This window comes from Marmota monax, unplaced genomic scaffold (assembly GCF_021218885.2).
Source record: "Marmota monax isolate L192 unplaced genomic scaffold, Marmota_monax_Labrador192_F-V1.1 WCK01_AAM20220418_F8-fsc00068, whole genome shotgun sequence".
In the NCBI taxonomy this organism is placed as follows: Eukaryota; Metazoa; Chordata; class Mammalia; order Rodentia; family Sciuridae; genus Marmota; species Marmota monax.
The window spans coordinates 8,564,755-8,591,669 of NW_026692352.1; the positions used below are offsets into that span (position 1 = coordinate 8,564,755).

Below are 26,915 nucleotides of genomic sequence, written 5' to 3' on the forward strand. Positions count from 1 at the left end.
AATCTCATTACTAGTAATTAGTCTCAGTTTTCTATGTCTTCATGGTTCAATTTTGGTAGGGTGAATGTGTTCAGAAACTTAGCCAATTTGTTTTCTAATTTGTTGTTCCAAACAGTATCTAATGACAGTTTGTATTTCTGTGGTATCAGCTGTAATGTCTTCTTTTCATCTCCAATTTTATTTACTTGGTTCTTTTATTCTTAGTATGTCTAAAGATCTGTTGATTTTGTTTACTTTTCAAAAAAACCCAACTCTTTATTTGTTGATTTTTGTATCTGTAAAGTCTCTATTTCATTTATTTCTGCTCCAATCTTTGCATTTCTTTCCTTCTATTAATTTTGAGATTGGTTTGCGCTCACTTTCTTCTAGATCCTTAATACGTATCACTGTTTACTTGAAATCTTTCTATTTTTTCATGTAGGCATCTATTGCTATGAACTTCCCTCTCAGTACTGTTCTTATGTTTTGGCATATCATGTTTACATTTCATTTGTTTCTCAAGAATCTGAAGATTTTTATTTCTTCAATGACTCACTGTTCAGTAGCATGTTGATAAGGCTCTATGAATTTTGTATAGTTTCTGACATTTCTTTTGTTAATTTCTAGTTTTATTCCATTTGGATCAGAGAAGATATGATTTTAATTTTTTGATGATGTTGAGACTTGCTGATTGTAGACAATGTTTCATGTACTGAAGAAAAGAATGTCGATTCTGCAGACATTGAACAAAATGTTTTACAATTCTTTGTTAAGATCATTTGATTTATAGTATAGCTTAACTCTGGTTTTTGTTGATTTTTTTGACTGGCTATCCATTGATAAAAGAGGGATGTACTCTCCTACTATTATTGTGCTGGACACTATCTCTCCTTTTAGATCTAATATTTGTTTTATAAAATTGGATGTTCTGGTATTAGGTAAACATATGTTTACCATTGTTATATGTTCTTGTTGAATTGATTCCTTGACCATTATGTAGTGACTCTGTCTCTTTGTGGTACTAGGGACTGAATCCAAGGCCTCATGCTTGTTAGGTAAGGGCTCTACCACCAACGAGCCACATTCCCAGCCCCTCAGCTTTTGTCTTTAAGATTATTTTGTCTGAAATAAAAATAGCTACTGTGACTTGTTTTTGGTTTCTGTTTGCATGGAATATAAAAAAGGGGAATTATTCATAATTAAGCCATTTTGTTTCTCAATCTGGCTGTTTCTCTAGCTATACTATAGTAAGCTGACTACACCCTATCTTTCTAACCCATTATAACTTAAAAATCCAGTTAGAATACAAAGAGCAACTGCCTCAGGATTCAAAAAAGTAAACAGTGATAGATAGCCTTGTGATGGGCTGACTTAAATAATAATCTGTAGTGAAGGTGATTTTTCCCAATTCCACTCTTCCTTCTTCTGGCTTTCATTTGGGAGTGAAATACTGAACTGTCTGCAGGCATGGGAAGCAAAACTTTTGAGAGAAGGTTGCTACTTCCCACAGAACTGGGAAAAGGTCCCCGTGTTTTACTGTTTACAGGGAAATCTTACGTTGTTATTCTACTCTTCTTTGTTTTCTCTTCTGGTTCTATCTTGAAGGCAGCCCCAGTTGTGGAATACCAAAGACCCACTTCTCTAATCATAGGACCTGAGAGAGGAGGACCCTGCTGTTTAGAGAATGTGTATGTGGGAATCTCCATTAATTTAAGCACCTTTACTCTTGCTACTTCTAACTAATTAATTATGGATGACCACAGTCACCTGGAAATAACATGGTGAAGGATAAAAATGTGAAAGAAATCTGTCTTTCTGGCTAGAGGAACCAGAGCTAGGGGTCTCAAGAAGCCAGAAAGTATGAAGGAAATTCTGAACAGCAGGAAAAGGTGACCCCTAATTTTGTGTATGAACTTCCATAAAGCCAGGGTTCACCCTGAAGCATGGTACATGTGCAACCGACCCAAAGAAGCACAGGGTGGCCTTCCAACAAGGAACTACAGTATAAAGCACTGTGCAATTTCCAGAGTAACTGCTGAGTGGCACATGCAATAGACAGACTCAAATAGCATAGCAAAGACTTTGAAAACTGACATAGAAACCAATGCCAACAGAGAGTGAGACAGAACTTACAGATCTTATTGGTTACTGATCCTAGGTTTAATGACTGATAAAACAACACTACAAAATGATATCACTTCCACAGGATTTTAGCAGGACCAGAGCCCCAGAATATGACATTCAAAATATCTAGGATAGAGTCTAAAATTACCAGACAGAAAAAGAACCAGAGAAGTTCGATGAATTCTAAGAGGAAAAGACAATCCACTGATGTAAGCACACAGAAGACCCAGATTTTGGAAAATATTTGATGAAGATCTTAACGCAGGTATAATAACCACCTTCCACAAAATAAAGGTAAACAAACATTCTTTAGATGAACAGAGATAGGACTTCTCAGGAGATAAAAAAGAAATGAGAAAATATGCATCTGAAATAAAAATTTCACTGAAGGTGCAAAGTAGCAGAAAGAAGACAACAAAGGAAAGAATTAGTGCATTTGAAGACAGATTAGTTGAATGCCCCAGTCTGAAGTATGGAAAGAAAAATGATGGATTAAATAACGAACAGAGAACTGAAGAATTGCGGGACAATATCCAAAGGCCTCACATGTGTGTTATTGGTGTATCAGAAGATGAAAACAGACACAGAAAACATGTGAGGAAGTAATGGCTGAAAATTCTTCCCAAATGGCTAAAGACATATTCAAGGAGTTCACTAAATTATAAATAGGATAAACTCAAAGAAAATCATACCTAGACATACAATGACCCACCTGTTAAAAAACAAAGATAAAGAGCTCACCAAAATTAAAAGAATGAAAAGGCAAGTTACTTACTAGGAGAACATATCTGGAAGCCACACATCCAACAAAGAACTAGTACCTACAATATATAAAGAACCCTCAAAACTCAACAGTGAAAACAAAACAGTCCATAAAAGACATGAATAGTCGTTTCACTGAAGAGGATTTATAGATGGCAAATAAGTATATGAAAAGATGTTCAGTATCATCAGCCAGTAGGAAAATGCAAATCAAAAACACAATGTGGTACTAATAGATACCTAGAAAAGAACAGTGAGCACATCAATGCTGGTAAGGATGTAGAAAAACTAGAACATTCATACATTGCTGGTACAATAAATTGCTGAAAATAACATAATTTCTTATGAAATTAAACATATGACCTAACAATTGCACTCTTGCAAATTTATTGCAAAGACATAAAGACTTGTATTTATGCACACACAAAAACTATACATAAATGTACATGAACTGTACACAGGTGTTTTATTATAATATCCCCAAACTGAAAATTATATATATATAAATATATAATATATAAATATATAAATTAAGCAAACTGTGGTAAAAACATACATATTATACTACTCAGCAATGAAAAGAAATGAATTACTGATGCATACAACAATGTGGATGATACCACTTTCAGAAGAAATCATGAGAATCTTGTGTGACCTTGAGTTTTTTTTCTTTTCTTCCAGGTTGGCTTCCAATTCACAATTCTCCACTTCAGCCTCCTGAGTGGCTGGGATTATAGGCACACATCCCTGCACCTGGCTTCAAACCATTCTTAATGCCGTTAACAGCAAGAGAACTGGTAAATTAGTATTCATAAAAATTAAAGCCTTTTTCTCTATATATGACACTGTTAAAAAAATGCAAAGACAAGCCACCAGTTGGGCGAAAATATCTGCAAATCAGATATATCTGAAAAGGACTTTTATTTGGAATAAAGAATTTTCAAAATCCAATAAGAAAACAAAAATCCAATAAAACATTTTGAACAAACACTTCACCAAAGACTATAAACTGACGGCTAATAAGCATATGAAAAGATGCTCAACATCAACGAGCATGAGGAAAATGCAAAGTAAAACCACAATGAGATACTTACACATTGCTATAAGAATGTCTTAACACACGTGTGCGCGCGCACACACACACACACCTGAAAAAATTAAATGCTGGTGAGGAAGTAAAAATGCAAAACTTTTGTGTACTGCAAGTGAGAATGCAAAATGGTTCAGTCATTTTGGAAAACAGATTGGTTTCCTATGAAAATTAAACACCAAACACTTTTCTAGCAATCTCACCCCTGGAACTTATGAAAACTTTATATTTATACAAAACTTGCATATGAATGTTTACAGCAACTGTGTTCATTATTTTAAAAAACTAGAACTGAATCAAATGTTCTCCAACTGGTGAAAGGATAAATGAGCTGAGATGCATCTGTACTATGAATACCTAGCAGGAAAAAGAAGCAAACAACTGATAAACATGGATGAATCTCATATAATTATGTTACGTGACAGAAGACAAAGTAAAAAAATCTGTAATTATTCCTTTTATATGACATTTTGGAAGGGCAAGATTATTTAGAGGAACAACAGATCAGTGGTTGCCAGAAGGAGGAGGGTTGGAATATAAAATGACAGCAAGAGGGAGTCATTTTGTAATGACCAAATTGTTTGGCACATATCTGTACTCTCAGCTACTGGGGAGGCTAAGGCAGGAAGATCACAAGTTTAAGGCCAGCCTCAGCAACTTAGTGAGACCCTGTCTCAAAAATAAAGAAAAAAAGGGGTATGTGTGTGTGTTTCTGAGGATGTAATTAAGTGGTACAGTGCCCCTGAGTTCAATCCCCAGTATTGAAAAAATTTTTTGTTTTGTATCTTGATTGAACTTCTCTAACTAGAGAAGTGTACAGTGTTCCTCAAAATATGAATTTTTATGTATGTAAATTTAGAAATAAATTTAAAAGAATATAAGACAAGGGGCTGGGGCTCAGTTGCAGAGCACTCGGCTAGCATGCATGAGTCACTGAGTTCAATTCTCAGCACCACATAAATGTAAAATAAAGATATTGTGTCCACCTAAAACTAAAAAATAAATATTAAAAAAAATATATAAGACAAGCATAACAGCAAGATCCATAAAACAGAAAACTGGTAAATTAATATACAGTGGGTATAAATTAGGACTGTTTTAGGTAGCTGTTATACAACCCTCAGGGAACAATGGCACTGAATCTACCTCCTCTCTCATGTCCATCCCATCTAAAGCTGCTGAACTGTCCATCTTTCTGGGGTTGACCATTCTTATTTATGAGTCCTAGACTTACGTTGGAATATATCTGAAACAATACCGGCAAATGTAGTGCAGGAAAATGCTCCAAATAAAATGACTCTGTGCTTTCTGCTTCACAATATTTCTGAATTAATCACCAATGCTTAAAAAACTAGATTAAAAATCAATTTGTTTGTTTGTTTTGGTACTAGGAATTAAACTCAGGGGTACTATACCACTGAGTTACATCCCCAGCCCATTTTATTTTTTATTTTGAGACAGAGTCTCACTAAGTTGCTTAGGGCTTCACTGAAGTGCTAAGGCTGGCCTCAAACTTACAATCCTTCTGCCTCAGCCTCCTGAGTTGCTGGGATTACAGGCTTGCATTATCACACTCAGTGCCCTTTTTATTTTTGATTTTTGAGACAGGGTCTCACTAAGTTTCTGAGGCTGGCCTTAAACTTGTGACCCTACTGCCTCAGCCTCCTGAGCTGCTAGGATTACATGTGTGTGCCACTGCATCTGGCTTAGAGAGATTTATATAAAATATAACTCTGATCATGCCTTTTCCAACTAGAACATTTTCTCCTTTACTTTTGGACAAAGTTCAAACTCCTTAGCATGGCTTTAAAATACAAGGTCTTTCATGAACTGATTCCTGACTCTCTCCAACCTTGTGCCTTGCCCCTTCAAATGAACCCTGACAGTTCCTATAGATCTTTTCTAAAATAACTTTATAGATGTTTATTGAAATATTACAGATGTCTTAAATTTATTTTCCTACCAAATAAGAGCTACTATTTACTAAGCATATTTATTTCCTAGATATCATGCTAGGTGCTTTATATTATATACATTCTTTCACCTTTTAAAATAACTACAATTATTCTCCTTTTACAGTAGAGAAAGCTAAAGATTATGAAGGTTAGGTAACTTCATAGCATAGCAAGTGGAAGAGCAGAGATAGGAACTTAAACCTGACTCTCATATGTTCAGCTATTACAGTAAAGGCAGTCAGTAAATGTTTATTAAATTAATAATAGCTCTCCATCTTCTTTATCTTATAATTATCTGTAATTCACAGAAATCCAGGATAAAAAATACATAGAACCATATAATGTCACAGACATCTGAAATTTTAAAACTGTGTACCTACCTGCATGAGATCTTGAAGACTCTCAACAAAAGAAATCTCTGCTTCTACCATATAAAATTCTGCCAGGTGTCTCCGGCTCTGAGAATTCTCAGCTCGGAATGTTGGACCAAAGGTAAACACTTGAGTAAAAGCTCTGCAATTCAAGATGAAGATCATGAAAATAGGATTCACATGATTAATTTTAAATATTTAAAGAACTCTGTGAGCTCTTAAAAAAAATTGTACCTCTGTCATGTTCATAAGCCCACACATATTAGCTCTCTACTTCTCTAATGGGTGATAATAATAGTTTCATTAAAAATGTTACATTTATAGAAACCATTTTATCCCAAAGGAATTTGCAACTGCTTTACAAACCCTACGGTTTTCTAAATATAGATACACAACCACTTCTGGGTGCATCCTACTGCAGCTGCCTTAAACAGCAGGCAACTACATTTCACAGCAATCAAGATCAAAGTAAAGGAAAAATACCACCACCCAAGAAACCACACAGAGAATTCTAGATAGAAACACAAAAAATTAGAATTTCTTGTGAATAAGGTGTGCAAATTTATTTTTTAAATACATGAAAAAAGAAATGTCAGATATGTGCAGCAATTTACCTTTTCCCAAGTCTATCTGAGCCCTTCATAACCACCCACATATTCCAATAGATGCTGAAATCTGACCCTTGAAATTTGGGGGTGAGGCAGATTTTGAAGAAATGTCTATCCCCTGGATTTAAAAAAAGACTACAGCTCAACCATCCAAATGAAAACAAAACAAAAACCCAAACAAACCTTATTTTAAATTCCCCCAAAGAAGTAGACACACATCTCCATTCTTGAACATTTTAGTGTTCTTCATATTTGACAGGGCAAAAAAATGGAGATCAGATCAAGCATATACGAAGTAAGAAATATTTCTTAGGACTTAATTATAAATTTTGTTTTTGCAGAAACAAAGCAAGAAATTTGGGATCCTCAGCTATTATCTGGAATACTCTTTATATGTTCATTATTAGGCAAGTAAAACTAAGATCAGTAAGCAGTGCAGAAAACAGATGTTTTATATAAAAAATAAACATACCAGTTTTGTTTCATTTTAAGATATTCTGGGAAATAACTAAGAGATTTTTTTTTCTTTCAAAATTTCATTTCAGTTGGTAAGGGGCTTAGTAATTTTAGTTTTAGGTGGACACAATATCTTTATTTTACATTTGGTTCTATAGCCACCTTCATGAGATCATAATCGGTTAAGCTCAGAGAACTTTAGCTTTTAAGGGAAAAAAAAAAAACAGTAGGAACTCAGAAATATTACTATGGTTAACTTTTTCCCCAAGATTCAGACACAGACTTGCTTATTAGAATGTTCCTGAAAAGACAACTTATCTTGTACAAAATAAAAACGTTTGTCCCATTTCCAAAAACGAAATAATAATTCTGCTTTTCTTTTTACCTTTCTTCCAGTGCTGTTAATTTCAGTTAATCTATTTAGTCATCCAGGCCAGATCTTACAACCCCCACTGCCCACATGTCCCACATATTGATTACAAAACTCAATTGTTTACACTTTGAAAATTCTCTCAAAGCTAGTCACTCTTATCTCCACAGCTGCTGTTGGCGGTAAACCCTTGTATTTTGCTTAAAAAATAAACAGCTTTTGACTGATGTTTGCCACCTGTCTTTCTCTTGGCCCAAAATACTGTGAGTTTTCAGGCTCAAATCTGATTATATCAGCCCTAATTTTAAAATCTTCAATGATTACCCACTGCCAAAAGGATAAAATTCAAACTCTTGATTTCAACTCAGGATTCCCCTCATGTAGCCTTTCCTCCCTCACCTAGCATGCTCCTGCACCTTTGGGGTCTGCAAAGGCCATTTTCCATCCAGTACTCCCTGTCCCCTGATTCTCTCTATATATTTTATTTTTTAGGTACCCGATGTTGAATCCAAGGGCACTGAGCCACATCTCTAGTCCTTTTTATTTTTTTATTTTGAGATGGTTGCTTAGGGCCTTGCTAAATTGCTGAGGCTGGCTTTAACTTTTGATCCTCCTGCCTTACCTAGCCTCCTGAACTGCTGGGATTACAGGTGTGCACACCATGCCAGGGTCCTCTCATTCTAAATGGCAAATTCCCATCCAACCTTCAGGACTGGGCTTTTATGTCATTACTTCTTGGAAACCTGACCATGTATCCCAAATTCATTATTTCCTCCTGTATATAATACTTTGTTCATATATTTATCATATAGATATGTATGAAATGTAATTATATTTTAAAATATCTCCCTTCCTCCATTAACTATGAAATTTTCCAGAATAAGCATCATGTTTTATTCATGTTTGCATCTCCAGTGTCTAGATAAAACAGGTGCTCATGCTGAATGAATGAGTAACTAATGATGATGACGGGCTTCCTCAGTTGTCAAGTGGAAAAGCACAACATCCTCATAAACAACAATGTTACAAATATAGAAAAATACTCAAATACACCTTACTAGGGCTGTCACTCAGTACCTAAGATGGGAACCTAAAATGGATACCTAAAAATGGGTCAATCAATTCAGTCTGTCCCAAACAGTAAAATCAAAAGTTACATGGCCTTTGGTTTCCAATCTGTGACTATGACATCTATAAGTAGGCTAGCAATAGGTATATCAAAATTTAAAACATGGCATTTATTATTGGTACTACGTTGTAAGAAACTGTATATATAAATGTTAACATTAAAGTGTTGAATTTTTTTAGGGCATAAATACATATGTGGTATAGCTGAAATTTACTTTGGAGGCTCTGAAATACAAGGAAGGCTAATGAGAATGCTATTCAAGAGTGATATTTGTATTAAGGTACTAGGCACAAAGACATAGTGGTTTCATACAAGAACTCCAAATTCAAAGCATAAGGGCATTTGCTTCAACATGGCAATTCTATATATGTAGCTCCAGAATGAGTAGCAATAGGGATTTTAAAATTTAACAATGGTTCCCTAGATATGTTTGGCAAGTTCTCCAGTATAAAATGTAGAAGAGTATTATGAATTTTTACTTTAATTATAGTAAATAGCAGGCACTGACTGAGGTACTCAAGAGCTCAGTAACACTTTTTTTTTTCAGTTCATTTCTTTTTATTTTATTTATTTATTTTGGTACCAGGGATTGAAACCAAGGGCATTTAACCACTGAGCCATATTTCCATTTCTTTTCACATTTTATTTAGAGACAGGGTCTCACTAAATTGTTTAGGGCCTCACTAAATACTGAAGCTGGCTTTGAGCCTGTGATCCCCCTGCCTCAGCTTCAGCCGCTGGGATTACAGGTATGCGCCACCTGGCCTCTTTTTATTGTTGAAGTAAGTAACATTGTAATCGAGTAAGAACTGATGACCACAGTGCTTCTTTTGAATTAACAGAAAGAAAAAATAGTCTGGAAGGTATGTTGGAAAATTGCCTACTTTAGCATCCAGTCTTTAAGCAGAACAATGTTTAACCCATTCAATAATTATCACCCTACATCAGCATCAAGTGTACTATTATAAAGTAGTAATTACTGCAGGGTGCGGTGGCTCATGCCTGTAATCCCAGCAGCTGGGGAGGCTGAGGCAGGAGGATCAAGAGTTCAAAGCCAGCCTCAGCAATGGCAAGGTGCTAAGCAACTCAGTGAGACCCTGTCTCTAAATAAAATACAAAATAGGGCTGGGGATGTGGCTCAAGGGATTGAGTGCCTATGAGTTCAATCTCTGGAACCCCCCCACCCCCCAAAAAAGTTGTGATCACCAGTAGAGAGCCACCATCCTTGTAAGCCAGACATTAAATGTCAAAACCTTACAGCTAACCCCTTCATAGTTGATTCCTTAAAGTATTATTACTATTTCTGTTTTCCAAAGTAAGAAACTTTTGATTCACAGAGGTTAAGAAGCTTTCTCAAAAGTCACAGAGCCACAGTTAAGTTAAAGGGTGGAGGCAGACTCAAATGCAGATCTACTCCCATGCTTACAGCCTTGATTAGATACTGACAAAAATGATGCTCATAACTAAACATTTAAAAGCTCAGAAAATTAGGGGCTAGGGTTGCGGCTCAGTGGTAGAGCACTTGCCTTGCATGTGAATGGCCCTGGGTTCAATCCTCAGCACCACATAAAAAACAAATAAAATAAAGTTATAAAAAAATAAAAATTTAAAAAAAACTGCAGTAAACAAACTAACAAATAAACAACAACAAACCTTAGAAAATTAGAAGGAAAAATTCATAGTACACTCTCCCTTCTCAAAGATAACTAAGATAAGTAGTCTGGTATATTTCCCTGCCTTATGAATAGTTTGCTTTATGTGTTAAAATCATAGCTCTCTAGGATGTGTTGTCTTCATAAAAATAATGAGAATGATAAATTCTCATCACTATTTTGTAACTTTTAGCAAGTCTTTAGTCTTTGTAGTCTTTAGATTTTTATAGGCATGGGGGATGGGGAGGCTTGGCATTGACTCTAGTATCTTTTGCAATAATTTTGTTTCTAGGTCCATAGAAAAACCACTCGTTTAAAAAATATATTTATTTTTTAGTTTTAGGTGAACACAATATCTTTATTTTGTTTTTATGTAATGCTGAGAATTGAACCCAGTGCCTCATGCATGCTAGGCGAGCATGCTACCACTTGAGCCACATCTCCAGCCCCTCCTATGTTTTTTTTTTTTTTTTAAATATTTTTAGTGTAGATGGACACAAGGCCTTTATTTTATTTATTTTTAAGTGGTGCTGAGAATTGAATCCCCAGTGCCTCATGTGTGTTAGGCAAGCGCTACCACTGAGCCACAACCCCAACCCCACTTCTGTTTTAATATATGCAGATTTCTTTTGTTCAGTCTTCTACAGACATGAGAACCATTTGTAGCAAGGCTTATAGCAACATTTAAAATAAAATCTGAGAAAAAGCCTATTTCTAAAACAAGATACGAAGCCAGGTGGAAGGCCAGTACTGCTGTGAGAAGAGACCAGCAGAAAAAGAAAACAGCACCAGAAAACCATTCTTCTGCCAAATTACAGAGAAAGGAAAGCTATAAAAGGAAAGACCATGAGCTTGGCGTCAATGTTGAAGATAACAAAACTACATTCAATACGCATCAATCAAGAAAGCTACAAAAATGGATTTTTGGAAAATAAAAAATAAAATGACAAAGTGTTCTATATAAAAGTCACCTTCTTACATGTGTGGAGTTTTATGAAGCCCTTGAGTTGGCCAGTCAATTATTTTAAAATGGTCACTGGTTGTTTGGCCATTTATTCTTTCTGGACCTGATATTTAAGAGCTAAGCTTCATATTCTGAAAGAATAGAGGAACTGCTATTCTTTATCTGGGAAAGAACTTACTTGGCATAAGACTGATCAAAAACTTTTTCCGTACCCCAACCTCTGTATTACTTCTCTACTGTCATGTCAGTAAGACGTTCAATGAATTGAAGAGAACTCATGGCTTTAGTTAACAGTCTTTGTGGAGTGATTTTCCCATCATCTAGAAAATGATCATCTATTTTACTATTGTCTTGTGTCCACTGGATTATCAGTATCAATACCATAACATACTTGTCATGTGTTATTATTACACGCCTTAGAGTGGATTCCAGGTACTTCCTTTCCAGTTTTCTCCTATTTCTTTATTTGATTTTATTTGATATACTTTATAAAAGGCATACAAGAGATGTGGCCTTCAACATTTCAACCATTCATATTAAGAAGCCTTAGGAAGGATGCATTCTAAAGTTGAAAAAGTTCTGATTCAGGAGACTGAGACAAGAGGATTGCAAGTTCAATGCCAGCCTTAGCAATTTACTGAGGCAACTTAGACCTTGTCTCAAAGTAAAAAATAAAAAGGGCTAAGGATGTAGCTCAGTGGTAAAGTGTCCCCGTGTTAAATGCCCTGTACTTAAATAAAAGAAAATAGGAAAAATCTTTTTTACTATTATTGCTAAACAATTCTGCAAAATTCATTTTATTTAACCTTTTTTTTTTTAATACCAAGGATTGAACACAGAGGTGCTTAACTACCAAGCCACATCCCCAGACCTTTTTTGTATTTTTATTTAGAAACAGGGTCTCCTGAGTTGCTTAGGGCCTCACTAAGTTGCTGAGGCTGGGTTTGAACTCACGATCCTCCTGCCTCAGCCTCCCAAATTGCTGGGATTGCAGGCATGCTCCACCATGCCTGGCTTAACATGTTTTTAATATTTTTAAAAATATTTCTTTTTTAGTTGTTGGAGGACACAATACTTTATTTATTTTTAAGTGATGCTGAGGATCGAACCCAGGGCCTTGCATATGTGAGGTGAGCGCTCTACCACTGAGCCACAACCTCAGCCCCTGTTTTTAATATTTTATTAAAACATAATCTTAATTGCACAATGAAATTCAAAGTTTGATAGGGTCTGACAACAGTCCTGCTTCAGGGGCTGGAAGGCTGGCTACTTCTGAGATGAACTGAAAAAAACATGCCAGCAAAGAGACAATAGCAGGCCAGTAGCAGGATGAGTGGCAAGGGAGGAGTCAGAGAGGCAGGAAGGGACCAGAACATGCAGGGCCTTCCTACATGCCATGGTAAGGAGTGAGTGGATTTCATTTAATACTCCTTGAAATACTCCAGCCTCTTGAAATATTGTACTTCGTTAGTTTTCCTTCTTCTTCTTCTTCTTTTTTTTAGTTGTAGGTGGACACAATACCTTTATTTTATTTATTTATATGTGGTGCTGAGGATGGAACCCAGGCCCTCACACATGCTAGGCGAGCATGCTACCACTGAGCCCAGGCCCCAGCACTCCTTCTATTTTTTGACCTCTTTACCTTCTTTACACATATCTCATTCTAGCTGTTCATTAAACACTAGCATTCTTCAAAACTTCAAAAACTCTCTTTTCTCATTAGACACTATCTCCCTAAATGATCTGCTTTAACCAATGATTTCATACAGTCCCAAATTTAGTTTCTGCTCAGACCTCTTTTCTAAGCTCCAGATATGTGTATCTGTTTATCTGTTTAGTTGATCCTTCCATTCATCAGAAACTGAACTCATGTTCTCCCAGGTCCATTTGGCTTCAATCTTCTTCCAACCTTCTTCGGTCAATCCTCCCAATATATTCTTTAATAATACTATGCTCCATTGTTCACAGCACCTTTTAAAATGGAAACTTTATATATATAGTATGGATGTGATTGTTCATCTTCTCTTTTAGATTGTAAATTTCATGAGTGACTACATCTATTTGTTTGTTCTTTATAGTGTCCTCCATGAACAACTGGACAAGTATTATTTGTCAAATAAGTAAACAATTCATTTTTTTCTCTAAAATATGCTGATCCCCAAGCAGCATTAGGAGAGGGTGAGGGTAGAAGAATTACAATGGTTAACAGAATATCCATTTCCAAACAAACCAAACAAGGAGTTGTGCTGCTCTCTATAATAGTTGTTCACAGGAGGCATTAGAAGATAACAGAATCAGATCTCTCAATGGCTGCCCATATTTTAACTTCTGGTCTGTATGCAACAAAAATCTTTGAAAAGTACTAAATCGGGTGAGCTTCTCTAGTTAGGAGAGATTTTATTTTTTTGAGAAAATATAATATACCACAAGAAAAAAAAATCACCTTAAGTCTACTCTATGTAAACATAGCAGCACATGATTCTTTGGCTCCTGCCAGATGGAAGTGCCACTGCATCATTGCTGCAATGTGGACTCATCAGAGGACTGACTGAACAGGAAGCCTCAGAAAATCACATTCTGTTTTATTTTTATTTTTGTGGTGCTGGGGATTGAACTCAGGGCCTTGTGCATGCGAGGCAAGCACTCTACCAACTGAGCTATCTCCCCAGCCTAAAAATCACATTCTCAAAGGCTGTGATTTGCTGACTGTCCGTCTTAACTGAATATTTATCCTCATGTCTCAGGAAAGCATTAAAATCACCTTTCCAAAAAGGTCTATTCAACTCTATTCATGTCAAGACTATCCCTTATATTTCTTACATTTAGTGGCCCTTTCCCTGAGGACTACATGTAAACGAGAACAATATGTAAATACTTTAATTTAGGTATGTGTACCATTTTTTTGTATACATTTTTAAAATTTGTTTTAATTAGTTAGACAGTTGAATGCACTTTGATACATTATATATAATGAAGTATAATTTATCATTCTTCTGATTATACAATGTAGAATCTCTCCAGTCACCTAGTTATATATGTACATAGGGTAATAATGTCTGATTCATTGTACTATCCTTTCTAGCCCTATGGCTCCTCCCCTCCCTTCACTGCCCTCTACCTAATCTAAAGTAACTCTATTCTTCCTTAGCCCCTGAACCCAACACAGACTGTGAATTAGCATTTGCATATCAGAGAAAACATTAGGCCTTTGGTTTTGTGGGATTGGCTTATTTCATTTATCATGATAGTCTCTGGGTCCATCTTTTCACCTGCAAATGCCATAATTTCATTCTTCTTTAAGGCTGAGTAATATTCCATATGTGTGTGTGTTATGTATCACTTTTTTAAATCCATTCATCTGCTGAAGGGCACCTAGGTTAGCTATTGTGAATTGAGCTGCTATAAACATTGATGTGTATTATAAGTTTAAAAGATTTTAAGGATTTATCTTTTATGAGGCATGAGACTGGAGAAGTAGATAGTTAACTGACTATGGCCATGAACCATCAACAGTTGTGGGGCTCAAGTCTCACACACAGGACTTTAAACTTAAAAAAAAAATTTTTTTTTTTTTTAGTTGTAGTTGGACACAATATCTTTATTTTATTTATTTATTTTTATGTGGTGCTGAGGATTGAACCGAGCACGTCGCATGTTCTAGGTGAGCGCTCTACTGCTGAGCCACAACCTCAGCCCCAGGACTCTTAAGTTTTTAAGGTTAGGGTAGTGATGAAGAGTGGGTATTAAAGATCTAAGTTGAATTCTTGGTTCCTCAACTTAAGCAAGTCTTTAATGTCTCTGAATTTCTCCATGCAAACATGGGTTTAAGTACACATCTATCAAGGGTTATTATAAAGATGAAATAAAATAAAATGTCAAAAGCTTAACCTAATATCAACTATATAAATAGTTCAACAAATGGATAATAGTTATTAGGGCTGGGGAGTTGCTCAGTGGTAAAGCACTCCTGAGTTCAATCCCTAATACCCTCTCTCCCCAAAACAAAGGAAAAAGAAAAAAAAAAAAAAAAAGGCAAACTCCTGGGACATTCTAATGCCCAGAGTTGAGAAACAATGATCTAGATATTCTAACTGCCAATTATAATTAAAAGACACAAATAATCAATACAAAGGTGTTATTTCATACCAGTGGTACCATCTGCACAGAATGAAAATTTTCTAACATTCTTGACAGACTCCAAATCCAACAGCTTGGTTTAGGAACACAAAAGCATAAAGGCACTAAGGCAGTCTAGAAATAGGCAAACTGCTTTTAACGACGTACTTAGACCACAGAAATAAAACATGAAAAGCCCCTATTCATTTTCCTTGAATTGGAGGAGGAAGAAAAAGAAGAAGAAAGAAAGGAGGAAGAGAGGAAGAGAAAGGAGGAGGCAGAAAAGGGAAGAAGGAGGGTAAAGGAAGGGGGTGAAAAGAAGACAACTAGGACACTGGTTATGAAGCATAGCAGAGAGATGATCCTTTGAAGCCTGCACTAACTCTTGTTCTGTGTGCCAAGTGACACGCACAGGGATTTCAGAGCTGTACTGGGTATATACTATCAAGACATCCACCAGTATTAAAATAGCTAAATAATATGTGGCATATTCACACAAAGAAATATTTATTCTACATTAGTGAAAATAACAGGTTATACAACATGGATATAATTTAGAACATAATGAAACGACGAGCATGTTGTGAGGACTATAATGTTAAATGAATAAAATAAGTTACCAAAGAAAACAGTGATTCTATTTATGTAAAATCAAAAAACTTTCAAACTAAATGTACTGGTCATAGATGTAAACACCCGTGACAAAACTACAGAAAAAAACTAAAGTAATGATTCAATGCAACATGAGGATAGGGACAAGTTCTCAGGGGAAGGAAAAGGATTGGATTAGGAAAATACATACAAGGCACCAAGAAAATGAAACATTTTGAGGGGCCCTGATGTTGAACATTAATATCTTACCTCTGTATTTTAAAAGTTTTAATTTTGTGTTCACATAATATGTAGACACCAAAACAAGTCAGAAAGAACAAGCAAACGGAATGAAAAAAAAGTAAAATGACAAAATTACAATAAAAGTAAAGGGCAGGCATTGGTATCAGTGTCCAAAGTATTTACCAGGCTACTATTCAAGTTTTTCAAGCTTCCTAACTTTCTTTTATTAGTGTCTGTCCATTTGATTTAATTCAACAAATATTAACACATATTAGGAACTTAGGTCTAACAAACATGGTTACTATGATAAGGGCAACAGAAACCTCCAAAATGCATGTGACATAGATACCTTAAATACCTGACCAAGGCCAACCAGATCTGCATTGTTTGATATGGCAGCTCCTAGCCATATATGGCTTTCCAAATTTAGTTAGAATTGAATCATTTAATTAAAGTTCCTTGAAATATGACAGTCACACTGTCCATTCTTCAAGTGCTCAACAGTCAGTCAGTGGCTTCCATATAGAGCAGTTTCATCATGTGTTTAAGTTCTACTGCCCAGCACTGAAGTAGAGTGTTGAAATCTCAACAATGCAGAAGATAATCAACTAAAAGAAAATGAGTGTTCAGATACTGGGTCAGAAGGAAAGAGATTAATGGAGTACAGAGTTGATGGGAAGAGCGTCTGAATTTGCTCCAGGACCTAGTCATATACATCTGATTTTCCTCATAGCCACTACTATGCCAGACCTCTTTGCCCTTGCACCCCGCCATCTGTGCTTTACAGAACCCATGTCTTACTTTTGTGTGTGTGTTTATAAGTATAGCTTCTCTCTTCTGATAAAATGGCTGTCTTTCAGAAAGGTACTGATGCATACCTAAGGAATATTCAGTAAATGACATTTTGTAGCTTTCATTAACTTTCCATCAATATGCATAAAAATTCTCAGAATCAGGCTTTTCCGAGCTCTTAACTCATCCACAGGCAAACTAACAACCATCTTATTTATTATCTCTAAAGATGATAATGAACCTACCATTCTCCAATGATCCTGGTTCCCCTGAGAAGAAACATTCAGGATGGATGTATAATAAAATGGCTAGTGCCTCTGTCTTCTGATTTGGTTTTACTTATAAATATGGCTTCAAATGATACAAAGAAATAGTAAATGCTGTATGAATACTTTTAAAAATACTCTTAATGATATGGATCATGGTATGACCTATACAAAGGGTCAAGAGACTCTGGGTTGAGCTATTATTCTGGATGTATCCCAAGTTACACTTAACCCTCCACAGCTATATATAAAATATCAATGTTATCAAATCAAATACATATTTTGGCTAAGAGAAGTATGAAAGAAAATTTCTGAGAAAACTCTTTGTACAGTAGTCCCTAAAGTACTTCTGCCTAGAATTCAATTTTTTTCATTGAACTTTATTTCATACTATCCCATGGTAGAATCAGGAGAAAATCCAAGAATAATTACCCAGTTGAAGAAACTAAGTAAAAGTCACTAATAAATGTTTCTGAAACAAACAAACAAAAAACAGGGTTCTGTCATAATTCACATATTAAATCTCTCTCTTATACCTGAAATAAGGTTTGCTAGAGTTCTGCACATTCTCCAAATTGTAAAGATTTATGTGACACACATATCTTTATCTGTACCATGTACCTGTTTCATGTGACAAAACATTCGTTTTATTTTTGGGGGGGTATAATATATCATGGAAGATATAGTGTGTGGGGTGACCTCAAAAGAAATAAAAGATAATGTTAATAGCAACCAATATAGGTGACTAAACTTATATGTTATCAGCTTTTACTGGTGAGAGAGAAGCAAAAGAACCATGAATAAGTTCCTTCATTAGCAATTTCTTCTAAAGGAGCAAAGATGAAGTTTCCTTTTATTTTACATTAAAAAATCTAATTTTTGCAATATTTCTTATAGTATGTCTACTAGACCCTACAAGGCATTTCTATTAAGTGTCTCACTAAAACAACACTAGTGAAGGCAGAAATTTAATTTATTTCTACTCATCATCTTTGGGGGGCCATAGGTTCTGGTTTGCCCAGGACATTTCACTTTATGACAAATGCCCCAGAATAACTGTTATCAGTGCTGCCTTTCACTCTAAAATCTTCCATTGCTGATGGGCATGAAAGAATATAATTACTTTAGAAAACGGGCAGCTGCTTATGAAGTTAAGCATAAATTTACCATACAACTCAGCAATGTTTATGTTTAGGTGTTTATCTGGGGGAATATAAAAAAATATGTGCTCACAAAGAATTGTACCTGAATATTCAATTTTAATTATAATTTACCAAACTAGAAGCAATCAAATATTATCAACGGATGAGGAAGAGAAAGGATTCTGGAAAGATTGTGGAATAAAAAGCACCAGGATCTGTTTACCTACTTAGATAATAGCAATGGCAGAATCAGTCTGCAGTTACTGTTTAGGAATTCTGGTATCTATTGAAGGTGAAAGGCTAGGATAGTAAACTTGTTAATCCCCATCATTTTTAGCTTTTAGCACAGTAGCAGCTATCCATTCCCCACTCCCAACCCTGAGGCAGGGAGTTGTGCAAGTGTTTCTGCAACAGAGGTTTGTGGGAGCCATAGTAGGCAAAAAGGATTTTGTCCTCCAAATACTGGGAATCTGGGCTTGGATCCCAGACTGCTGGTTTGGATCACAGAGATACAAAGAGTCAGGCAGCTACTTTGTTGCACCTTCTTGAAATGCTGCAAGTCTCTCTTCTGATATGACTTTCAGGGGATTTAAAGGACCATTTCCCTTTCTCTTCCTTTCATTTTTTTCTCTTTTAGCATTTTGGGAGTTAGATATTAAAAAACCTGGGCTTTCAAAAACAACTACATTTGTGGGGAAATTTAGAAAGTGTTCATGCCTGTCCATAGGAAGGTCCAGGCCTGGGAAGACTAAGTTCACTGACCCTTGGCACAGAGACAGTCTATAACAACAACAACAAAAAAGAGCAAACCGTGCCGAGTTTTGTGGCACATGACTATACTCCCAGCCACTCAGGAGGCTGAGGCAGGAGGACTTCAAGTTTGAAACCAATTTCAGCAATTAAGTGTGACTGTCTCAAAATAAAAAAAATTTAAAAAGGCTGGGGATCTAGCTCAATTGAAGATTGCTTACCTAGCCTGTGTGAGGTCTTGGGTTTAACCCCTAGTACAGGGGAAAAGGAAAGTAAATCACATTACAGATCTACTTTAAAAAGACTTAACTAAGAGAATTTGTGACAACTATTAAGGAGATAGGAAACCTAAAAAGAAAACAAAAGGAAATTCTGGAAATAAAGAGTACAACAGTTGAAATGAAAAAACTTTCTTATTGGGATTCAATGGCCAGATTTGAGGAGGCAAAAGAATAAGTCAGCAAAATTGAAGAAAAGATAATGAAAATGATGGAGTCTGAATAATGGAAAGAAAAAAAGCAAAAGAGAACAAAACCTCCATCACTTGTGGGATATCATGATGTGTGAGTGGGACTCTCAGAAGGAGTGGGGGGACAGAAGGAAATAATGGCTGAAAGTTCCCAAATTTGATTAAAGATTTGACTGTAAACATTCAAGAAGCCTAACATTCCAACTAAGATGATTTTAGAAAAACCCATAGTGAGATACATAATTAAACTTTCAAAGACAAAGAGAGAATGTTGAAAGTAGCAAGAGAGAAACAACTCACTGCATACAAGGATTGGTCATTAAGATTAGCTGCAAGGCTGGGGTTGTGGCTCAGTGGTATTACGCTTGCCTCACATGCATGGGGCACTGGGCTCGATTCCTCAGCACCACATAAATAAATAAATAAATAAATAAATAAATAAATAAATAAAATAAAAGTACTTTGTCCATCTACAACTAAAAAATAAAATAATTATATACAAAAAAGATTATAATGTTTTGAACTACTAATAATAAAAAAAAGAAAAAAAATGGTTATCTGTAGATTTCTCATCAGAAGATCTGGAAGCTGGAAATGAGTAGGCCAATGTGTTTGAAGAAAGAAAACTGTCAAACAAGAATTTTGTATCTGGCAGAAACTTCAAAGAATGAAAAGAATTTAAAACATTCCCAGACGAACAAAAGGTAGAAGTTTGTTACCATTAGATCTGCCCTGTAAGAAATGCTGAAGGTAGTCCCTCAGTGGAATGCAAGTAGACAGTAATCTGAAGTAGTCTGAAGGAATAAAGATCTCAATGAGGATGAACATGGGTAGTAACAGTTTATAATTGCATTTTTTGTTTTCTACATGATTTAAGAGACTAGCACATTGAAACGAAATCATTAGTTAAAAGCTAGTATTATTGCAATTGGTTGATAAATTTACATAAATTTTCTACATAATTTAAGAGGCTAATGTGTCTCAAGTAACTACTACTTTATGGTTTGAGGACTCAATGTTTAAGATATGATAACAACCAAAAAAGGTGGAGTCAGAGCTGTTACAGAAGCAAAGTCTCTGTTACTAAAATTAGATTGATACACATTGTTTGGATATTAAATGTAATCCCCATGGTAACAACAAAGAAAATATTCATAGAAAATATGCAAAAGCAAACAAGAAAAGAACTTAAATATTTCACTATTAAAAAACTTTAAACACAAAAGAAGACAGTAATGCAGAAAATAAGGGACAAAGATTCTCTAAGGCATGCAGAAAACAATAGTACAATGATACAAGTGCCTATTTATCAGCAATTACTTTAAATATAAATAGATTAAACTATTTAATCAAGTCAGAAATTAATAGGATGGATTTTAAAATTTGTTCCAATTAGTTACAGGCAGAATAGATTTTTAAAAAGTATGACAGATGCTCTTCAACTTACAATGATCAGGTTAGTACATCCCAATAAAATCACGGTAAGTTGAAAATATCATATATGGAAAATGCATTTACTATATCTAACCTACTGAACATCATGGTTTGGCCTATCCTACCTTAAATATGCTCAGAATACTTATATTAGCCTACAGTTGGGTACAATCATCTAGCACAAAGTCTATTTTATAACAACGTGATGAATATCTCATAATTTATTGAATGCCTATATCCAGAAAATGCTGGCAACACAAAACACTGTAGAGTACCAGTTGTTTACCCTTTGATCACATGGCTGATTGGGACCTACAGCTCATTGGTGTTGCCTAGCACCTCGAGAGAGCAATGACTGCTAGTCCAAGAGAAGATCAGAATTCAACATTCCAAGTACAGTTTCTACCGAATGTGTATTATTTTTGCACCATTGTCAAGGTGAAAAACCATAAGCAAACAAGTCAGGGACTATCTGTGTATGCTGTCTACAAGAAACTCACTTTAGCTGCAAAGATACCAATAGACTGAAAGTGAAAGAATGGAAAAAAATTCCATACAAATAGTACCCCAAAGACGAGCTGGGGGTAGTTATGCTAATTTCAAACAAAATACACTTTAAATCCAAAAAGATTACAAGAGTGTTGGGTCATGTATATATGTATCTTTTGAGGGCATTATTATATTAATAAAAGGTCCAATACAACAAGGAGATATAACTATTATAAACATTTACACACCTAATGATAGCCCATCAAAATTATATAAAGTATACTGACAGAACTGAAGGGAGACTAACCATAATAGCTGGAGACTTCAATTCCCCCTCTTAATAATGTATAGATGAGCTAGACAGAAGAAAAAGTATTTAATACAACTAACCAACCAGATGTAACAGACACACAAGGAACACTCTTGAAATGCTTGAGACGTTTTTATATGTGTATGTATTACCTACTCAAACAAATACACATTCATTAGCTTTTGTGTGTGTGTGGTGGTAAATGGCCTAACACTGTGTATGTACCTGATGTTACTGAATTGTACACTTATAATGTTTAAAATGGTGAACGTTTACTATGAAAATGCAAAAAATAAAATGAACAGTCAACAGATTATTATTATCCCATTCAGTGGGATAATATTCAGCAAAAAAGGGGAACAACCTGCTGGATAAATATATTTATAAGTAAGTATGAATAAGTATAAATAAGTATAAAAGTATTATACTGAGTGAAAGAATCCAGATACAAAAAGAATAAATACTGTATGATTACATTTATATGAAATTCTAGAAAAAGGAAATCTAATCTAGGCTGAGAGTGAACACAGACAAGGGTTTGTTTAGGGCCAAGGGTGTAGGAGGAAGAATAACTTCAAAGGAGAAGAAAAGAATTTAGGGTGACAGAAATAATTCTGTATCTTGATCATGGCAATGGTTACAAAGGTTTATAAATTTGTAAAAACTTACTGAATTATATATTTTAAGTGGGTTCATTTTTATTGAATATAAAGTATACCTCAATAAAGCTGATTAATAATATATAACAAGAACAGCTTATTCATACACTGTTTTTTCCTGTTATTTAATCATACAAATCCTAATTTTGTTCCAATTATAATATAAAAGATGATGTGTCAGACCCTAGGAGCCCTAGAGGGGGAACAACAATGATCTCCTTTGAAAAAAAAAAAATCCAGAATACAGTGACACCTAACATATCTGACCAGCTCTTATAAATACTGCACATTAACTGAAAGAGCCACTGGAGCTCCTCTGACTTGCTGTTATAAAAGACTGTGCCCTTGGGGATATAGTTCAGCTGGGAGAGTGCTTGCCTAGCACGCACCCCTGGGTTCGATCCCCAGCACCACCAGAAACATAAGTTAAAAAAATAAAAAGTGCTGGGGATGTGGCTCAATTGTTAAGCACCCCTGGCACCAAAATAAATAAATAAATGAATAAATTTAAAAAACGATTATGCCTTAATCTGCTTTTAGTTCTTAGTTTAATTCTGACTTAGTCTTCAAACTCTCACAGGTATCTGATTTCTGTGTCCTCACCCCTTCCTTCATTCCAGGCTCTGGTTTGGTTAAACCTTCTAATGAGTCCTGAATCCTGGCTGGCTTAACCTTTGCTTCATGTCAACTCCAGTTCTGTTAATTGATGTAAAACACCTTGAGCCTCAGCTATTTCCACCTAGTCACACCACCTTAGCTTCTCTCTTTTCTCTCTTTTGCTGGTTCTTTGTACTCACCCTGGTTTTCCAGGTTCCAGGATTCATCACTACCATCATCACTGTGTCAACCAACATGCCACTGCACCTAAAATCACTGCCCACACTGTGATAAAACACTTTACTTGGTGTCCAATTTTCACAATAGCTCTCTATAATTTATTTTAATCGATTAGAAAGGGTAGGCTCAGACAGTAAGCTTATAAAACTAGGAGATAAAGAAGCCAGAATCCCAATTTAAGTTTCCCTGACTGCATTCACTTCAATTAACAACCATTTTGGGGGGGGACAAGATCGGTACTTTTTGACAGGGATAACATTATCTTAATAGCTACTTAACTGTCACAACAGCACGAGTAACCCTCCACATCCCCATCAATGGGAACATTCAACATTTTTAATGTCCTTCTTAGTGTCCAATACAGTTATACACCATTTAGCTGAAGACCCAAATTACTGCTGAGTAAATGAGTAACCATAGTTATTTTTAGCAGAAGAAAACAGGCTAGGGAAAAAAAAATGTCAAAATGACAAAAATTCTTTTCTCAATCTGACCTAAATTCTGCAAACAGGCAACAAACAGATTCTTTTTTCTTTCTCCTAAAAAGTAACTAAAACTACCTGAGCAAAACAGAACTTGGACAAGGTTAAGCAGAAATTGAAAGAAGTAACAACATTAGCTTTGCTTTTTATAGCTCCAATCACTGTCCATATTGATCTGATTGCTAAAGATTAATTTCATGTCTCACTATAGTAACCTGCATCTGCTTCTAGACAGCACCAATGGGTATTGTATTTCATGCACAATGAGTTCTAAGAGTTTTGTTTCTACCACTACTCAAAGGACTGGCTGGGAAGTAAAAACAAACACAAACCTCACATAAAATTTGCTTATTTTAAAATGCACTCACTCCTTTAGATATATATATTTTTTTCTGCTTAACCTAATCTCAGTGTGCTGAATAACAGAAAAACGGAGCTATTCTCCCAGGCACTTGAAGCAGAGAAAAGGCAGGTTAGTATTCCCATTCACAAAGGAATTCCATAGTAGAAATGGGTACAGCACTCTGTGTCTGGACTTCCAAAGGCAGTATGCAGACACTTTAAAGTTAACACAGTATTCAGAGACACTAAATCATCATGCAAATAGTGTGTAAGCTAACCAGTAACAAGAAGAAAATTAATACCATTCAAGATAGTAAAAATTAAGTTAAAATAAGGAATTAAGCATAGATACTTATATTCATTCCTTTCTGAGACAGCCTTAAATAATGATAATAAAAAAAGCATTTAAAAGGAAGAAACAGTATACAAGGGATCTAAATAAATTTTTGAAGGACAGCAAACAGATGGCTGAATGATGAGCAATGTAGCAAAGCATGGAAGCTGTTATCTGGAATACAGAGTGAGTATGCTGCAGCAGAAGGGAAGTGACCTGCACACAGAACCCTGGTGACACTGGGGTTGGGGAACTGGAGATTCAGTGAAGAATTTCCACATAAAACAGTCAACTCTCCTTCACTCTTCCCACCAGAATGGCTGTAAGCCAGATGTTCCCAGCAACCAGGGACCAGTCTTTCTCTAATGCAGCGGTTCTCATAATTAGTATCAAACCTAGAGGGATTGTTAAGACACAGATTGCTGGGTCCCATTCCCAGTGTTTGTGATTCGCTAGTGTTTGCCAGGGCCTGGGGGCATGAGGGAATGGAAAGTGACAACTAATGGGTACAGGATTTCTTTTTTTTTTTTTTTTTTGATAAATGGTCACTTTATTAGCAACTGCAAAAGGACAGAAATTGAACCCTCATGACAGTGGAGAGAAACATCTAGAAAAACTCCACATTCAGTGGAGTCGTGAAGATGTTGTAAAGTTAGATGACTATGATATTATAAAACTTTATGAACACAGCAAATACTACTGAACTGTATACTTTTAAAGAGTGAATTTTATGGTATGTGAATTATATCTCAATAAAATTGTTCTTAAAGAAATCATTTACTTGTCTGCATACAAGGCTCTCTCAGAAGCTTACCAAATACACTCTAACACCTATCAAGTTATGTCTCCCCTCTGTCTTCCCTATGATAAACACGCCTAGAATCTTAAATTATTTCCTTAGGTCATGATATTCAGATCCTTCTTTTTCCTGGCAGTTTTCCTAAAGTCAGACAGGATACAAAGTCACAAGTTTTTCATATAAAGTTTAATGAAAGAGTCTATGTATTCTGAAGTTGATAAGGAAACAGGACAGAAAAGTTACACAGTTTTCTAGCTTTTGATGACTTGGCTAAATATAATTTATTAAAAGATAATGGGCCTCACATGATCAAAGTACCGAAAGACATTTCCAGAGCCAAAACAAATAACTTGTACTAGGATAACAGATTTTATTTCATGAAATGCTCTATAATAATGGGGAGAGAATTAACTGAACTTCTTTTGTGTTAAGCATACAAAAGCAATAGAATCTATGTCAAATTTAATAGCCAGTGGTAATAAAATGCAAGAGACATTTAACAATGCACTTAGATAAAATCATTCTACTGATAATGTTGCCTTTCGATTCAATTCAACCTAGACAAGGTGAAGTTCCCTGCCACCTGCTCTTGCCCTTAGGACAACCTTCATTATAATGACTACCTCACTTCTAATTTCTTATTTAATGTCCATCTTCCTCATATGGTCATGAAGGCTAGGATAACATCTATCTTATTCATCTCTATACCCCAGCATCTAGCCTAGTGTTTAGCACACAGTTGATTTTCAATAAATGCTAAATTGAACTGAGATTGATTTTTGAGTCCTGAACAAGGCAATGTGGTACTAATAAAACAGAGACAAAGAGGAACAAGATAGAGTTAGCAGAATTTACAGGCTAATGGGAAGATAATCTTATTATGATAATTTTGATATTTTTGATAGTTGATAGAAATCCTTTTCCAATAGGTAGCTTTTATTCTGTATTAAGTAATAGTTATAAAATCAAATAAGACACAGTCCTTATATTCAAAAGCCCGAAGTCCAAGCTAGAGAAATAAATTAATGATTTCACTGAAATAAAATAGGTAAGCATTTAAACAAGAAAAAGGAGATGGTGGTGATGGAGTATTGGATGTAATCATTTTTAGGTTGAGTTTGCACTGATGAGTAGGAGTAGTTAAGCTAGACAAAAGCATGGGGAAAGGACAGTCAAGGCAGCAGATGAATTTACGCAAAGGAGCACACACACGTGAAACAGGGTGATGTGCTTAGAATATTACAAGCAGTTTAAGACAGCTGGAGCAAAGGGAAGTAGAAGTGATTTAATGAAAGGAAGCAAAAGCTATGGGAATAGAACAATTTGGAATGATTTCCATATAATCTGGTTTGACAAAACTGGAAGGTTAGTAATGCCATTTCCTGAGACAAATAATTCAG

The 26,915-nt window shown here is 35.4% G+C and overlaps 1 protein-coding gene across 5 annotated transcripts in view; it reads right to left on the reverse strand.

The window, feature by feature from the left end:
- Nars2 (asparaginyl-tRNA synthetase 2, mitochondrial) overlaps nucleotides 1-26,915 on the reverse strand; it is a 128,762-nt gene that overhangs the window by 34,637 nt on the left and 67,210 nt on the right. For all 5 annotated transcript variants that reach the window (XM_058578571.1, XM_058578570.1, XM_046442076.2 and 2 more), the window contains one exon: nucleotides 6,291-6,423. In XM_058578571.1, the coding sequence (XP_058434554.1) occupies nucleotides 6,291-6,423 (133 nt within the window). The remainder of the gene's footprint in view (nucleotides 1-6,290; nucleotides 6,424-26,915) is intronic.